Raw genomic sequence first — 18,056 nt, forward strand, 5'->3', positions numbered from 1 at the left:
TTTTTTAAATCTGCCCATATACATAAAGCCATAAAGTCACGCGTTAAACGCTTTACCGTAATACGTGATGTAGACGGGCACGCGATTTTCAGGTGTAGGTAGCGTGACTGTGTCTGTCCGAAGCGCAGATGAAGTGACCGCAGTGAAGAACAGGCTGATATTCCCACATTTACAACTGCTTATTATCTAGTAAAAACAAGCCGTCATATCAGAACCCGACTGAGAAACAATGAGATCCACCAGCTGTTGAGGGGAAATGTCGCCGTCTGCTGGTGGCAGTGTGTAACTGCACCACGTGTCAGCGGTATCAAACTGCAGCTTCACAAAAAGACTGGAGGCAAAACACTTCTTTATGAACCAAACTATCACTTTATTTTGTATTTTAGACCTGAAACTACATGTAAAAACATCAAAGAACACAAATAAATCTTTTCCATTTGGATTTGTGTTTGACATACGGCTCTGAGCCAGATGGAAACACCGACGTCACGCATGCGCAATGTGTATCGAAGCGTATCTTCAATATCAGACATGGCAATAACGAGAACGCAGAGAGCGCCTCGGATCATCACATTTATATTCAATGCCTTCACGCAGTCAGCCAACAAGCGAATAGCGGTGTGCAAAGAGTTCGGCTCAAAGAAACACAATATCTGTATCATAATAAATGTAATATTTTTATAATACTGTGGTTCAACTACATCAAACTTCATCAGACCGGTTAGTTGGTCACTGATGTGACAGAGTTTGGTTAACAGAAGATCTGTAATAAATTAGACTGGTAAAAGCTCACCCTGTTGGTCACTGTTAAGCAAACTGTGGCATCAGCTCTCTAATAGTTCATAGCTGTGCATGAAGCGGACTGGACCACATATCTTTGACATATCTGCAAGTTCTTTTAGGATTTGCAATAACTGTGAATCTTTTAGAGATTACTCCCTGAAGCTCTACCTGTCTCCTGTTTTTATCAACGAGCCTTGTGCTGTGTGACAGGTGAAGAAATAAGGAAAATAGAAATAAAATGTAAAAAAGAAGGTGCAGAACCGACCACAGTGTCACCAAGAGCACAGTGCACTTGGTACCGTATATTTTTCTGTGGGTTAATGTGGTCCAGTCTAAAGTTTTCTTAATTTAATAAATAAATTGATGAACAAAAGTAAAGTGCTTCTTTTTCTGCATTTCCAGTCTTTATTTACTATCTAAGGGGTGATCTAGTTTTTCCTTTGGATCTGGTCTGAGGTAGTTTATATGCACAAAGGTAAATAAATCAATAAAATAAAACAAAATTATGTGAAATGGCCACATAATTTAATCAAACGTATCATATGGCGCTTCCGCCAACAGCTCATGTTTCCAGCCGGACAGCATTTGCGACTGGACCAAAATCTGTAGAACAACTTCCGTACGAAACATTCCCCGCGCATTTGTTCCAGTACCGATGTTCCTGTCCTTATATGATGCTTAGCAGCATCCGCAGTGGCGCCACGGAGCCCGAAACCTCCCAGGTTGTCGGTAACATGTTAAAGACCGACACACTGAGAAGTATCATCTGCGAGAAACTGACCATAGCCGCCCAGGATATCTTAGCCGCTGTGCAGATGACTGTAGCCGAGTACGAGGAGGAGGCTTTGGTCTTCCGACAGGAGATCGAGCGGCAGAGGAGACACCTGGAGCTCCTGCACGAGATCAAAGTGGAGGCAACAGGTCAGTTAGTGTGTGCCAGTTTGAGCTCAGTTTGTGCTTTCCCTGTTTTATAACCCGCACAATGACGAACCCCGTTAACAAAAGTCTTAATTTGGTGTCAGGTCGCTAGTTGTGAGATCCACCGACATGTGTGGATACGAGATAAGAACTACTATTAACGCTGATTTATTCGGCACACTTTTTGTTAAATATAACATCAAAGTAAAAGTTTTCTGTTTGCTTTCACCCAGCCATTGAGCCCAACCACTATTTCCCCCAAAACTCAATCAACGGGCCAAGTCTTTTAAAGCTTAAAATGCACTTTAAAAGCAGTAAAAAATGTTCTGAAATATACTTAAACTCAGAAAATACTCGAACATATGATTTCAAAACATTTAGTGCACTCGAATACTAATTTGTTCTCAAAATGTTCATCTGTTTCCGAATCAAAACAAAGATGGCGGCCTGCCCGTTACCTTCTCCTTTAACCATGTGATGGTTCTTTGTGCAGTATTAAGTTAAAAGCATCAGGAAATGGGGGTAGTTTTTCCATATTTGTTTCAGCTAATGGATACAAGCAATTCTCAACATAGAAGGCATGAACATTTCTTGTTGTTGGTTCATCAGTCGCTGGTGTCACGTGTAAACAAACACACCCACCTTGGAAACCGGTTCAGTCTGTGGACGCCTGTTTCAATAACACTTTGGTACAAACCGAAACAAGTTGGTCACTAACTAAAAGTTGTCCTCCAGATTTTCCCTAAATACTCATGTTGATTAATGAATATTGTCTGTGTTTATTTTGTTGATACGTGTTGTTTCAAAATGATGAAGTAATTCTTTGTTTTGTACCAATGAAAATGATTTCAGATGACCAGCAGCTGTTTTCTCTCTGTGAGGCTGGAGGAGGCTCAGTACCTGCAGAAGAGGAGCAGCGCAGCAGTGAACCAAGTATGACTTTAACCCGTACTATTCAGGACTGTAGAATCTGCTTAAAGAGGCAGGAAAATGCAAATATTTCAGTCAAATGCACATTAAAGACAAACAAGGAAGGTACAGATACAGATATAATGTTCTTCATTTTGTTTAAGGGGATGTAAAATACCTGAGAAAAAGAGGGAAACCTGAGATATTTAGACACTGACTTGGTAACTTACTGTTATATATAGATATGCAACAACTCAGGCTTTTATTTGTCCTAAATGTGTATAAAAACACTTGGTGTACAACATGGATCAACTCTAGACCCATTATTAGGTCTTAATCATCAATCAGATGTGGTACATGCATATATAGTCAGTTAGTCATGCCAAACATTCACTTTTCAAGCTTGTTCGAATGGTACTAACTGTTTTTGACAATCACCACTCATTTTCTGTTTTTTTCTGGTGATATTTAAAGAAATGAGAGGTGGATCAAGACTTTATCACAGACATTTTCTGCCGCTGAAACCCTAAAATCTCCAGAACAATAATATTGTTTTATTTTGTTTGAGTAAATAAAATTATATGAAAAAATAATAGTAAATAGTAACAGATTACGAGAGTAGTTTTATGCTGAGCCAGTTAATGGACAGTTGTAGCTGTAATCTCATAATTGAATATAGTAGAAGACTAAACTGTCCTCTCCAGCTCAGCTGATTCAGTTAAGGTTACGATCTGTTGAACTGAACATGGAACATGTAATATAAACTGCTGGTTTATGTAGGGGCTCTCAAATCGATCCCTGTGGTGCACCACATGCTGTATAAACTGCTGGTTTATGTAGGGGCTCTCAAATCGATCCATGTGGTGCACCACATGCTGTATAAACTGCTGGTTTAATTAAGGGCCCTCAAATCGATCCCTGTGGTGCACCACATGCTGTATAAACTGCTGGTTTATGTAGGGGCTCTCAAATCGATCCATGTGGTGCACCACATGCTGTATAAACTGCTGGTTTAATTAAGGGCCCTCAAATCGATCCCTGTGGTGCACCACATGCTGTATAAACTGCTGGTTTATGTAGGGGCTCTCAAATCGATCCATGTGGTGCACCACATGCTGTATAAACTGCTGGTTTAATTAAGGGCCCTCAAATCGATCCCTGTGGTACACCCTGTGTTTTAGGATACCATTAACATCGTCAGGGACATTTAAAAATGGTGCTTAAGGTGGATGTTGTGTTCAGGGGTGGAGGTCAGCCAAAGTCTGGGAACCTCTTCCAACACCGAGGAGCAGATGGAAGAGGAAGATGATGTAGAGGAGGCGGAGCAACGCGTCACAGAGGAGGCTCGTGAAACAACGTCAAGGTTATCCGACACATTCAATCAGTTCCACTTTTCCACTGAGAGGTTCCACTCGACGTGTCTCTGCACACTTTGTTTTCTGCTGTAGGTGGTGAGGTGACTGATGCCACTCGTGATATTAACCGATACTTTGCAGTGATGTTGAAACGCTGCAGACTCTGTTTGTTCGACCACGTCACAGCAGCAGATCGTCTTCTAAAGTTGAAAATCGTTGTTTGAATCCTTAATACGTTTATTAACTGATCTTTTTATTTTCTTTGTTCGTATGTGTTGTTATGAACATTTCTGAAACATATTCAAACCCTTTTCTACTACAGTCCTGTCGCCAGCTCACTCCGTGCAGTAACCAGGGTTTCAGTACCTTTAAAAAAGTTTGATTCAGTTCAGTTTCTTGTGCAAAACACCAAATAACAAACCAAACGTCATCTCAAGGCACTTCAAACAGGCACTTATACAGTCTAATTGAACTTTTAAAGGTCCTATAAATGCCACAGACAACGACAAAAAGATAAATGTTTTTTATTAATTTTAACTAAAAACGCACACAGCTGTTCAACATTTTAATAAAAACAGGGTTAAAAACCAGCTACAGTGTTAATAATCAAACCAATAAGTCAAATGAATGTAAAATGACTGAAAAACTGCAGGTTTTCTCATGGTTGAAGCCGGTTAAACACGATAAACTTGTGTTTATTATTGTGAAGTCAGTTAAATGATCTTCTGAGTAGCATTAAAAAGTGTTAGATTTAGCTTTTGATAACCAGCAGAAACATTGTACACACACACACACACACACACACACACACACACACACACACACACACACACACACACACACACACACACACACACACACACACACACACACACACACACACACACACACACACACGCAGGGAAGTTGTGTCACAATAAAACAGCTGATTCACATCAAGGAGACGTTGTAAACTGGAAAATATATCAGGAGAGACTCTTCTTAGTTTAAGCACACCATGAAATGGAAACTGTCGTCGCACCACTGGATCAAACGTGAACAGTTTCTAACTCAGCTGCTGATCTTTGTTTTTCAGGGTTTTGCCTCCAGTCGACAGACCTCAGACCTCAGATCTGTGGAGGCGCGTCGTCCTGAGGATTCGCATCCTGGAAGACTCGCAGATTGAGGTTCTTTCAAGAAAAGGTAAGCCTGGTGCAGGATAAGGATGTTTCAGCTCTGAAACAGATGTTTGCACTGTGTGAACATTTAAATATCTTGGACAGTGTTTTAAACCTGGAACAAGTTTCAAGGAGGGAAAAAACCCAAAAGAGTCACGATTCAGTTCTTAAAAAGTCTGAAAAAGCTCATTTACACAAATCCTGTTTTTCCCACCATTAGTTGTAAACTGTGGACCGATCCATCCCTCCCTCCACTCATCCATCCATCCATCCATCCATCCATCATCCATCCATCCATCCACTCATCCATCCCTCCATCATCCACTCATCCATCCATCCCTCCATCCACTCATCCATCCATCCACTCATCCATCCATCCCTCCACTCATCCACCCATCCATCCATCCATCCATCCACTCATCCCTCCACTCATCCCTCCATCCCTCTACTCATCCCTCCAACCCTCCCTCCCTCCCTCCCTCCCTCCTCCTGCTGCTACAAACGCACCGACAGCAGAGGCAGAATCGGTCTCTGTCAGATCTTCAGTTTGGCACCAAACTAACGTTGTTTTCTTTGTGCTTCAGTCTATAAGAAGTATCGCCTTCATACGGTGAAGTGTGTTCCCGGCCTGCGAGAACCCGACTTCCTGAACCTGCTGAGGACCACCTTCCCTCAGCTGGCTGCTGGAAGACCCTTTGAGATCTTCATAACCGACAGAACCAAGAAACTCCGCCCTCTGAAGGTCGAGTCCTTAACCCCGGAGCAGGTCTCCTCGGCTGCCGGGAGTTCTTCCCTCTACATCCGCCTCAAGGTGCCGCGTCTGAGTTTTTGTTGAGTCGATCTTCACCAGCAGAGAAATCACAATGATGTCTGTTAACTGTTGATACTGAGAAGATGTTTTAACGCCACCTGACAAACTGATTGTCCCTCAGAATCTGGAGGAAGTAACGGCCAGTCTGGAGGAGCCTGAGCAGAGCAGTGATGCTGGAGCTCAGGATGGGGCTCTTGGCTCCACCCCTCATCCAACCAAACCAAACAAGTGAGTGGAAAACGGATCTCATCCGCTTGTTGGTGTCAGCTGTTAAGGCGAGATCTAATAAAATAAAATAATAGATGTCACCATGAAACTTACTCAGTTGATTACTTACACAAGTATGAAAGAAAACAATTGAAATTTGTATGTTTAATCATGCAAATTAGGCACAACCTCATTAAATATGCGCACATTTGCATATATTTCCAGTAGATAGATCTGAACATGTCATAAAGCCAGATGTAAAATTCTTTTTTTATTTTGTTTATACACCAGATGAAAAGAAAATTACAGGATTTCAACATATCTGCTTTCATTCCCTAAGAATTCAAAATATACTGTCAGTACCCTTAAAAACATCAATTTTCTGCATCTTTTTTTATTATAATGTCACATAAATCAGGCCAGGAATGATTTATCCAGAAACCCTTCGGTAAATATCTTCAGAATACCGCTAAGTGTAGAACTGGAAAGTTTGGTGTGAGTCGGTGCTACAGAGGCTGAGGTATTGATTCTGGAAAAATACAAAAAAATCACTGTGAGAAAACGGGATTTTAAGATTTAAATAGGTGAATTTAATACATTTGTAATGGAAACAATTGCTCAAAAACAGAATAAATGTTCAGGCCCTCGGTAATAATAACATAGAATACAAGCTCAATAAGCTCAATTCCTTGAGATGTGTGACATGTGTGATCATTAAAGATCGGTTTCCTAACGGCGCTTCAGCTCATCTAATAGATTCTCTTTTATTGCATCCTGCAAAGGGAAATTGTTGCTTTCTTCTTCGGGGCCTTTTCGATTCTGCGAAAGCTTCACACGGACGCGTCAGAGTCACATGATGCTTCTGAGCGAATCACGTCAGCAGAAACGAGCAGTAGCCAATCAGATTGTGTCATTAGCTATAAATCCGCCTTTAGACATTCACGGTTGGTTACTGATGGACAGGAAGTGCCATTGTTTGGGTTACATCCCTGTGCAGGAGACCCAGAGCTTTACAACGATACCGGTCATGACAGACTTCAGTAAACAGCCGAGGCTCGGCACGGCGTGGGAATGCTAACTTCTTGGTGAATTCGGGCGAAACGTACCGCTGCGAGTAAACAAAATGTCATAAAATAAACATTTTAATGTATGTTTTCAACGGTTTCTTCATAGCAGGTTGAAAGAACACATATTTAAGGAGCAGACTGGCCCAAAAGCTGCCGCGTCTCGCCTTAAAGCTCCTGTTTCACTCGGATCTCCTGAGGACGAGCCTCCCAGAACCCAGCTGCAGGAACCAAACACCCACATGGACCTCAAGATCCGCATTCTGGAGCCTGTTGTTGAGACAGTCACTCCTCGAGGTGAATTTAAAGTTGTTCATCATGTTCAGCAGGTGTGTGGGTTTGAAACAAGGACCGTTTGTGACCCTGAAGTGGATAAAGTGGGAACAGAAACAGCTGGATGGATGTTTGGCTCAGACTGTGACTCAGACTCTCTCTGGTTTCTTTCAGTGTATGCTAAGTACCCTCTTCAGGAACTGAAGTGTCCTCTTGACCTGCAGGAGCCCGACTTCCTGAACCTGCTGAGGTCCACCTACCCTCAGCTGGCAGCTGGACCTTTCACCATTTTATTTGACAAAGGCAGGAAACTCAGACCTCTGAAATTAAAGAGTGTAACTCCAGAGGAAATCCTCAGGAAGCGCAGTTCCTGTGGAAGTTCTGTGGTCTACATCCGGCTGCAGGTACCGGTCTTTGCTACCACAGCTTTCTGTCCTTGTAAATAAAAACATCACTAATGAAGCTTTTCTTTCAGCCTCGAGTGAAACTCCAGAGCAGTGAGGAGGAGCCTCTTCAGAGGGAAGACGCAGCTGAAGATCCAACCACACCCAGCACCAAGTGAGTCAGAGACGGCTGCTTGCTAACTTCAGCTTTCCGATCTCCAGCTGCATCCCTGACGTCTCCTTTTTTTGTGTCCCAGCCTTCCGTCTGACGGCAGGAAGCCTGACACACCTCAGAGCAGTGAACCGGATCACTTCGTAGACCTCAGGATCCGCATCCTGGAGGACCCGAGCATCGATGCGCTCTACCCCATCGGTAACTTTCAAGCCTGTGTCCAATACATGTGTGCAGCTGTCAGGGCTGTTTTGATGCTTAAGTTCTGAGAAACGAAGGTTTGAGACGGGTGGATAGAAGTAAAACAAAGGATGTAATTTGAGGCAGACACAAGATGACGCCTCTTGCTCTTCTCTCCAAGTGTTTCAGAGGTATCCCTTACTTGAGCTGCAGTGTCCTGTTGGCCTGAAGGAGGCGGAGTTCCTGGACCTGCTGAGGTCCACCTTTCCTCAGCTGAACCATAAAGCGTTTGATTTCCTGGCTGGTCAAGGAAGGAAAATTAAGGCCATGAATGTAGAAAATCTGACCCCTGAGGAGATCTGCAGGACCATCCGGTCCACTGGGGGCTCTGTCCTGTACATCCGGCTGAAGGTCTGATTCTTGTGTTCCTTCTTAACGCCCAGGCTTCAGCTGCTTTGTGCTAACGTACTGAAGGTGTTTAATTGTGTGTACTGTAGCTAAGTCGCCTTCTCATCTGGGTACAAAACTCTTCCAGGAACAAGGCGAGGTCCAGGCCCGTGCAATGAAGCGTCGTCCACCCTTTTCTGATCAAACCCGGCCGTCTGCAAGGTACGTGTGAAACAGCGATTCAGACCGTTCAACAGACCTGTGATGCAGGAGGGATTCAAACAGGCGTTAATGAAAAGGGCAAAACATTTGATTTACCGGTCGATCTGCGGTCCAACTCCCACCGATTAGTCGTGACCCATCAGAATGCGGTTATTAGTTGGTCAGAACTATGTGAAGCGTGCGATCGGGATCATTTTTCCCTCTGGACTGCGTTTTTTTTGGATTCTCGAGTTGAAGCGACGATCAGCCATCGGTAAGTTTCCCTTTTCCCTTCTTCACTAGCCAAGGTTAAACAACCGATTGGTGAAAAATGAAAGGAAAAGACCAGCTCTCATATCCCGTGTGAGGTGTTCTCCTGGAGTCTTTGGACTTCAGACCATCATGAAACACTAAAAACGGGCTCAATCCCTCCACAGATGGGTTCAGTCTGTCCCGAGGCACATGGGAACTGCTCTGGCAGCACAAAGCAGTCTCCATGTTGGCTTTTCCTTTCATTTCTCACCCTTCTGTGTATCGAACCTGTGGTGAACTCTTGGTGTGCCGTGGTAGTTGAATCAGGTAGTTGAGGACTTTTCTCAGAGGTAGTTCTTACTCGGCCCTGAATTCTCTTAAAACTGTGGAGCCGTTGAAAGCAGCCTGAGCTAAAACATCTCAACTCGCCTTAAAGCACAGACGAGAACAGCTGCTAACGTTAAGATTAAATCAGCTGTGGACGATGTTCCTCCTGAGATGAGTTCAACACGGCATCTAACGCTCAAACATTTGTTTCAGTGCAAAGCCGCCTGCGACGCCACAGACTGGAGCTGCGTCTCTGAGCCCGAGGGTCCAGAGTCCAGGGTGAGTTCATCCACTTCAGGAGCTGAGTTCTTCTTCTGTGAACTGTGACCCTCCATCGTTGCCTCTCCTGTAATGTGCTGCAGCGGCAGGCGGCTCATTTTGGCACAAAAGAAGATCTTTAAAATAGGATAATGACAGGTTTTAAAACCCTCGTCCTAAGAGGACTAAAGGAAATTACACAAATGACTATAAATGAATCGGGAGCCTTTTACTCTGCGGTACTTTTCCCACCATCCGCTACAACAGGGAACATGAACTGGTCCCAGTTGGTGTTTGCACCTGAGAATCATTGTTGCATGAGTTGAACATCTGGTCACATGTGGCCCTTAACGTCACACACATTTAAGCAGCCCACAGTGGCCAGAAAACAAGCCTTTTCCCTGTTTTTCACCTGAATGAGCGTCACATGAACCATTATTTAGTCAGGGTCGCTCACGTTTATAGAGCAGATGTAAAATGAGCGCAATGGGTCAGAAAATGTGATGTCCGCTCTCTCCCTGCAGAGCAACGGGGAGTCTGAGCGAGCGTCTGAGGGGCATCATCCACAGAGCTTTACCAGCAGTAAGTGAAGCCACTCAGCGGGCTTTGGTGGATAAACTGCTGAGCTCCAGACTTCGATCTACGAAAGACCTGAAATTTCTACGGATGGAGGACGTTGGAGACGTGCTTCCAGCCGTTCAGCTTCGGAGACTGTTGCGACACTTTAAAACTGGTAATATCACAGTATGTTTTCCACTATTTGCTGTGAATTCTCCAGGTTTTTCCTCCACATGCATCATTTTATTCATTTATATCCCAGAACGTTCTTGTTCTCGGTGGTTTTACAGTTTCGGCTCCGTTTGTTTCCCTTTTCAGAGGCAGAAGTGCTCCCTTTGGACCCAGAAATGTTGCCTAACCCTGCTCCAGCTGTCTGTGGTGCCGCAGCGCCTCCAAGCTCGCTTTCAAACGCAGCATTTAGCAGCTCGGACGGCCCCGTGCGCACAGAGACGTTCCGGGTGCCGTGGCACCTCATGCCTGTGGAGATCCACACAGCAGTCGCAGGCGGGAAGAGACCCTCGGCTGCTGAGCGTCGACAGATGGTCAGAGTCCTGGTGGACGAGATGAGGAAGTACGAGCTCAAGCCCAAGCGTTCGTGGTACCTGAACGTCTGCAGAGACATCGTCTGCCGGTACCCGCAGAGTTTCGCTGATCTGCACCACGACGGCCAGCTGCTCGGCGACGGCTGCGCCTCTCTTGTAAACCAGGTGAGAAATCGAATAGATAGTCTGAACCGTAACGGCAGGTTTAGCTCGCCTGCTCATGGACTGAAGAGGGCGGCCAACAGCTTCACCAGCGGCGTCCCGCCGGAGGACGCAGCCGTGGAGCAGAAGCGCCGGCGGATGGAGGAGATTTACCGTCAGGAGGGGTCAGGTGGAGCCCACGGAGCAGAGGTGGAGCAGCTGATGGAAGCGACCTTCGGTCTGCAGCGGCGCCGGATCAATGCGGCGCCGAGCGTCGCAGAGCTCAGGGCGCAGTGGCCTTACCTTTTCACGCCCAGAGGGCTTTACGCTCACTTTGCACGTCTCACCGAAGTGGACGTGCTTCGTGCTCTGGAGCTTTCCATGGAGGAGTGTGGAAGAACCATAGCCTCGTTCTTCATCAGCAGGCCCACCAACGCTGGCGTGCGGGCGGTGCTGCCGCGGCTTTCGCACCAGGAGCTGCCGCTGTCCGTCATCCAGCTGCTGATGGCCCACTTCTCCGAGGACCTGCAGGGCCTGGTCCTGTCTGCCAGAGTAAGTTGGCGCGCTGCGGCGCTCCTGAAGGACGGGTTGAAATGCTTTTCTCTCCTGGTTAAAACAAACTTGTCGTGGTTGTGACTTTGGTTTAGGCGTCGTCGACGGCAGCGGATGTAGAAAGGACTCTCGCGCTGCCCGCCACTCCCCGGCTGATACTTCTCGGTAAGTGATGGAGCCGCCGGGTTGTGCGTCTCTGTGAGACTTCAGTGCTAACGCGGCGTTCTCTTTGTCAAAGTTTCAAACGAAGAACTTGGAAGCTTGATTCGCCGCTGGATGATCAGCCTGGAGGGGAGCGTCATCTGCGAGGGCACGCGGCCCACCTTCCTGTCGGGGCTCGCCGCCGTCTTCTCCACTTATTACACGTTCAATCTGCAGTACGAAGGCGCCGCTGTGCGCACTCTGGAATTCATTCAGAGGTGAGACGCTGACATCCTTCAGCAACACACGTTTCATCAGCTGGAGGTTGTTGGCATCTTAAAACCATGTTCATATGAACCTACAGAAGACGCTAAACTTCAGCCATTAAGCAGCAGTGAAGCCTTTTCACTGCTTTATGCAGCATTTAAGCCTTCATTTGATCTCGGGGAGGAGGGCATGTTTTCTCCACACAGACTCTGAGCGCTCACCTTTGTTTTTTAGGCGATTCGTGGGAATAAACCCTGAAACGGACGCCGAGGCTGGCAGACGCAGACTGGCGTCGAGGCTCTCAGGGAAAGGTTCCCTCAGAAAGACGCCGCCCATCAACCCTCAAGTGGTCACTCTGCTGAAGAAGCTGGTGGAGTTCATGTGAATGTTTTTAGTGTTTCCGTCGGGCCTCGGTTGGGTAGGATGCTCTCTGCAGTGTTTCAGTGTTTTATAGGAACCAGCGGCACCTTTTCTGGTGTTTCCTGTGCATCGATTCATATTCTAAAGGTCAGCCACAGCTCAGCAGCTAGCTTTAGCTTTAGCTCCTCCTGGCTAGCACAGTTCTTACAGATCCACAGTCAGTAGCTGGAGTTTTGAGTTATTTTAAAACAGCTTTTTTTTACATTTTTATCTATTTTCTTTGTTTTTACAGCAACACGGTGAATAAGAATGTTTGAATTAACATAATGGCTGAAGGGCGACTGGTGGACAGAGAGCTTTGTTGCATAAAAGCTTTACTTTGAGCTGTTTTCGTGCAGATTCAGGCAGTCTGTCTGCTCCTCTGGACCAATCAGCAAATACTCTGTTTGTCCTGGGAGAGTCCGACTGAAAACCCGTCAGCCAATGCAATGTGTTGGTACGAGAGGTTTGAAGTATTACTTCATCATTAAGAAAGAAAAATGCATCAGGCTGAAGCTTGTTGCCGTGGGTTACGCACTCTTATCCTCCCGTCCTCATATTTATTTGCACGAATCAGAGTTATTTGAAAATAATTTCCCTTTCCTCCTCTAAAGGAAGTAATAAAGGAGGTTTTGAGGTTCCTTCCTTTGAATTTAATGATTTTAAACACCTTTTATCATCAGTTGGGAACCTTCTGAATTAAAAACGACCCCATTGAGAACCAGACGGACTTTTATTATTTTATTTAGTTTATTTCATTTTTAAAAACAAAGAAACTTTGAGCTGGTGTCAGAGCTGCTCAGTTTTTCATTTCTTTAGTATTTCATGTGTGTCATCGTGGTTTTAAACATGACTTGGCACTAAATAAACAGAATAAACTGAAACTAAAGCCTGAATTTCACCGTTTTCACATTTGTGTTTCATCGAGCTCTGAACTTAAAGCTGTTTAAGTCAGTTTCACTGGTTAGAAAAACGTTTCACATTCCTTTGCTGTTCCATCTGCAGCCGGCTGGAAAATAACAGCACAAAGAAGCTGCTTCTGCACTTTATCTGAAAACCTGCCTGCTGCTTTTCATCCATACAGATACATGGAAGGAGTATAACTCTCCGTGTTACAGACACTGATGATCCTGTCGCGGTTACTTATTAACGTAAAGAAAGGTTTCAGTTTATCTGGTTTTTGATCCACAGTAAAAGAACCTGGAAACAGTTTTGGCTGAAAACGTCTTCATTTTTATCACGAATGTCCTTCAGACTTTTGTTTTTCCCAGTTTGGTAAAAAATAGACGTTTTGAAGCTGAAGCTGAACCGTTGGTGTCGTTTAAAGGTGAAATGTTGTCCGTTTATCACTGAAATTCGCAGTAAAACCCTGCAAATATATCAAAAAGTGTTTAACTATGACTGAACTGCTCCTCTTAGTGATTTACAGCAAAGGTAGAAAATACCAAATGATGCTGGTTGTCCTGCCAACAGCTCGGTACCAGGAGCTGGGCCTCACCTGAGGACATGCTCAGGAGATTATGAGTCTAATCTGGTGTGAGAACAGCTCAGGATCTGTAAGGATCAATGAGGATTAATGAGGATCAATGAGGATCAATAGGGATTAATATCAATATGGATTAATATGGATCAATAAGGATTGATATGGATCAATAAGGATCAATAAGCAGATTATGTGTCTTATCTGGTGTGAGAACAGCTCAGGATTAATGAGGATCAATAGGGATTAATATCAATATGGATTAATATGGATCAATAAGGATTGATATGGATCAATAAGGATCAGTAAGGATCAATAAGCAGATTATGTGTCTTATCTGGTGTGAGAACAGCTCAGGATTAATGAGGATCAATGAGGATCAATAGGGATTAATATCAATATGGATCAATAAGGATTAATATGGATCAATAAGGATCAGTAAGGATCAATAAGGATCAATAAGTAAAACGCTGCTCATTCAGATAACACGGCTCAGTCTAGCTGCTGGACTTTTGTTTGACGTTTCCAGGATAGCTGAAGCGAAGCGGCTCATGTTTCCACCATTTCTGAGTGGAGCAGAGAAGAAGAAACCGTTTACATGCACAGCAATAATCTGATATTAATCCGATTAGCAGCTTAATGTGAGTAGAAGCTTTAACAGACACCGATGAGCCTTTTCTCCTTTAAAATCTGTAGTATTTTACTGTTAAAGTTCTGCTCCAGCTGATCCCATAAAAACTCTGTTTTCATGTCCTTGGTCTTGCTTTGAACTCTACTCTGCAGCTTCTTTCTGGGAGTTCCTTTGGCTAATTCACTTATTTTAACTGGCTTTGTATTCATTATCACAATGAATCGGATGCTTATTGGCTTCAATCTGTCTGTATTTGAAAGCGCCTTGAGGTGACATTTGCTTCATAAATAAAACTGAATTTAAACTGAATTGAGTTTGGCTCTATGAATATGCTAATGAGCTCCGCCCACACTCGAGAGCAGTCGGTGCTGGTAGAGATTAGCTGGTGATTTAGCTTCTAATATGTTTTATAAAGCATTAAAAACACTGTGAACGTGTTAAAAAAAGCCGGGGGGACTCGACCTTTAAGGCCACCGTAGCAGAACTGGGACAAAAACAGGCTGAAACCTGGTTTCTGCTCTGGATAACAGACACGTTTTATTTTAAAATCCCTTGAATGTCGGTGTCTTAATATTCCAAATGTTCCAGTAAATGAATGAGGAAGAGAATAAAACAAAACGCTCCTGTTAGCTCACGTAGCTAACAGGAAGTGTTCAGATGTCCGGGTGACATTTAGAGAAAATCAATTTAAAAATACAGAACTAGAGAAGAAGTTTGGGTTGAAATCTTTTCTGAATACTGATGGGGGGGGGCGGGGCTGTTGGCAGATGTGACAGATGTTGAGCCCACTGAGCTGTCGTCCCTCTTCCTGATGATTTCTGGTCTCTGAGAACAGATGAAACAGATCTGAACACCACTTCATGGCCTCTCAAACACTGACGTTTATTTACTGATTTTCTGTAGTTTTCTGTGGATAAAATGACAGAAAAAGTTTGTTCATATTTCTGTTCATGAACTCAGAAAAGGATGAAAAAGGAAAAAAATAACAGAAAAACATGGAACTGTGTTCAGAATCCAGTGTTTGCTGCAAGGTGCTGAATCTGCGGTGCAGTGATGTCATCGATGATGTCACCACATCTCTGATTATTTTTGAGACTGTTTGACTGTTGAAATGTTAAAAAGAAAAAACAGTCGGAGCTTAAAGGGTTAAAGATGAATCCATCGGGGTTTCAAAGTCACTTGTTTTATGTTGCAGCAGCAGCCAGAAAGTGTTTTTAAAGATAAATGTAACCCTTTTATGTGTGTTCCCACCGCAGTCGTGCTCCAGGAGGAGGAAGCAGGGGGGAAGCTCCTGCCGGCGGGTCCACGGCGCATCACAACGGTGGCGTTCTCAGAGATCCACGGTCTCTGCAGCCTCCGCACGAGTCTGACGGCGACGACCACAGGAGCAGCGGCGCTGAGAGGAAGAGGGAGAAGAGCGGCCAGCTGTTTCCGCCTTTCAGCAGCAGCTCGCCGCTGTCCTGCAAGGTCTGCAGGTTTCTGCGGGGGTCCAGGGCCATGCTGCTCAAACACGCCTGGAGTCACGTGAACGAGCGCCACAACGTGTGCGGCGTGTGTGGAGAAGAGTCCGAGTCCACCGAGGCGCTCAGGAGGCATCTTCAGACTCACCAGAAAACTCACAGCTGCGGCATCTGCGGAAAGTCCTTCCTCACCGGCATCGGCTTCAAGGGACACATGGACCGTCACCGCGGCAACCGGCCGCACCAGTGCAAAATCTGCCTCAAAGCGTTCGCAGAGAAGTCGGTGCTGAAGACCCACGAGTGGGTCCACGCAAAGGATAAACCGCACAGGTGTGAGCTCTGCCAGAGGTCGTTTCGCTCACACACACAGCTGAGAACGCACCTGCTGAGCCACGGCCGGGGAAGCCCGGCGCCTCACTGCGGCCGCAAAGCAGGCGAAGGACGGCGCTGCACCTGTGAAACCTGCAGCGGGACGTTTTCCACAGGAAAACACCCAAAGGCCCACCTGACAACGCACAACAAGAAGCTGTTCGCTTGCCCGAAATGCAGCAAAATGTTCCTGTTCAAGTCGTATCTGGTGAGTCACATGAGGGTCCACACAGACCAGAAGCCCTTCTAGCGCACGCTTTGTGGCGTGGCGTTCATTAGCTGGAGCGGTTTCTAAAGACTCCAAGCAAACCACGAGAAGGAAGGAGTGAGTCGTGTCAATGCTGCTTCAGATAACTGAGAGCTGCAGCTATCAGCTACCGAGCAACAGTTCTGTTCAGTTCAGCTGGGGTTGATGAAGGGGGCTGGTGGCAGTTCACCAGCAGGGGGACCTCACAGGATGATGAAAATCCTTCCACACCTGCAGGAGGACCTCACAGGATGATGAAAATCCTTCCACACCTGCAGGAGGACCTCACAGGATGATGAAAATCCTTCCACACCTGCAGGAGGACCTCACAGGATGATGAAAATCCTTCCACACCAGCAGGAGGACCTCACAGGATGATGAAAATCCTTCCACACCTGCAGGAGGACCTCACAGGATGATGAAAATCCTTCCACACCTGCAGGAGGACCTCACAGGATGATGAAAATCCTTCCACACCTGCAGGAGGACCTCACAGGATGATGAAAATCCTTCCACACCTGCAGGAGGACCTCACAGGATGATGAAAATCCTTCCACACCTGCAGGAGGACCTCACAGGATGATGAAAATCCTTCCACACCTGCAGGAGGACCTCACAGGATGATGAAAATCCTTCCACACCTGCAGGAGGACCTCACAGGATGATGAAAATCCTTCCACACCTGCAGGAGGACCTCACAGGATGATGAAAATCCTTCCACACCTGCAGGAGGACCTCACAGGATGATGAAAATCCTTCCACACCTGCAGGAGGACCTCACAGGATGATGAAAATCCTTCCACACCTGCAGGAGGACCTCACAGGATGATGAAAATCCTTCCACACCTGCAGGAGGACCTCACAGGATTCAGACGGGATTTAACTTTATTTTAACACGTTTGGGTCGTTCCAAAGTGCCTGATATCTCAGCTTTTTCTTATGAATTCTCAAAATAAACCCTCAAGCGCTCGAATATTTTCTAACTTTGTGAGTCAGAAACATTTTGTTAATTTGTTAAAAGTGGAAGAAAGTGAACTATTTTCAGGTTAAAACAAGTCAAATAAAAACATTAAATCTTTAGTTTGGTTGTTACTTTTGTGATGTTCAGACCTTTATTTCTGCTCAGCTTAGACGTTTTCACTGAATTTACTGATTAGATAAAGAAAAAATTCACTTTATTCTGTCACAGGAACTTAAAATCCTTTGAGATATTTCACAGGGGAGAGGAAACGTTTAATGGTTGTAGTTTAAAGCCTTTAATGAGCATTTTTCAGCAGCTTTTCAGCAGTTTCGCTGTTGTTTGGACTTTATTTTTGTTCATCTGTAAAGTCGTGTGATGTTGAATAAAACGGCTGTTTTTCTCACTTCTTTTTTCTCTGTTATTCTGTTGGTTAATATTCTGAAGATGAGTATCCCAACTGGATCATCATGAAAATGGTTCATTCTGCACCGATTAATGTGTGAAAATACTTTCCAGAAGAGTCGGAAACACTTTTAAAGAAGCAAAAACTAAAATAACTGTAAAAGTTGACCAAAGATTGTATCTATTGAACTCAGATCTTGTGATTGTTTGCTTTATGAATCTTTGAAACCACCTTTTAAATGACAGTATATATATTTTTTCACACTTAT

General features: G+C 44.9%; 2 protein-coding genes across 4 annotated transcripts in view; both read left to right on the top strand.

Annotated features, from left to right (window-relative positions):
* LOC140281498 (uncharacterized) overlaps window positions 1-1,053 on the top strand; it is a 72,902-nt gene extending 71,849 nt beyond the window's left edge. Inside the window, exon 6 of the transcript XR_011909766.1 lies at window positions 1,036-1,053. The gene's annotated coding sequence lies outside the window, so the exon portion shown is untranslated. The remainder of the gene's footprint in view (window positions 1-1,035) is intronic.
* Window positions 1,054-1,385: 332 nt separating this feature from the next.
* On the top strand, window positions 1,386-17,771 carry LOC140281494 (uncharacterized). 3 transcript variants are annotated; one of them, XR_011909765.1, is made up of 19 exons: window positions 1,386-1,704; window positions 2,554-2,634; window positions 3,853-3,973; window positions 5,041-5,147; window positions 5,707-5,933; window positions 6,055-6,161; window positions 7,314-7,501; window positions 7,652-7,881; window positions 7,953-8,035; window positions 8,118-8,233; window positions 8,394-8,623; window positions 8,748-8,821; window positions 9,593-9,658; window positions 10,162-10,370; window positions 10,514-11,430; window positions 11,526-11,595; window positions 11,669-11,849; window positions 12,073-14,047; window positions 14,161-15,693. XR_011909765.1 is itself a non-coding variant. In XM_072375923.1 (19 exons), the coding sequence occupies exons 1-19, from the start codon at window positions 1,455-1,457 to the stop codon at window positions 16,425-16,427; spliced, it is 4,227 nt and encodes a 1,408-aa protein (XP_072232024.1). In that variant the 5' UTR covers window positions 1,386-1,454; the 3' UTR covers window positions 16,428-17,771. The 3 variants fall into 3 exon arrangements, 2 of the variants coding, with proteins under 2 accessions (XP_072232024.1, XP_072232025.1); XM_072375923.1 differs by having other exon boundaries at window positions 12,073-12,219; window positions 15,605-17,771; XM_072375924.1 differs by having other exon boundaries at window positions 12,073-12,208; window positions 15,605-15,801.
* The last annotated feature ends 285 nt before the right edge of the window (window positions 17,772-18,056 follow it).

The sequence above is a fragment of the Leuresthes tenuis genome, unplaced genomic scaffold (assembly GCF_036924035.1).
Source record: "Leuresthes tenuis unplaced genomic scaffold, fLeuTen1.0.hap1 SCAF_22, whole genome shotgun sequence".
Classification (NCBI taxonomy): Eukaryota; Metazoa; Chordata; class Actinopteri; order Atheriniformes; family Atherinopsidae; genus Leuresthes; species Leuresthes tenuis.

Coding starts and splice junctions, on each gene's coding strand:
- LOC140281494 (XM_072375923.1), top strand. CDS start 1,455: ATGATGCTTAGCAGCATCCGCAGTGGCGCCACGGAGCCCGAAACCTCC. Junction 5,934..6,054: donor CCCTCTACATCCGCCTCAAG/GTGCCGCGTCTG, acceptor ATTGTCCCTCAG/AATCTGGAGGAAGTAACGGC. Junction 8,624..8,747: donor TCCTGTACATCCGGCTGAAG/GTCTGATTCTTG, acceptor AAACTCTTCCAG/GAACAAGGCGAGGTCCAGGC.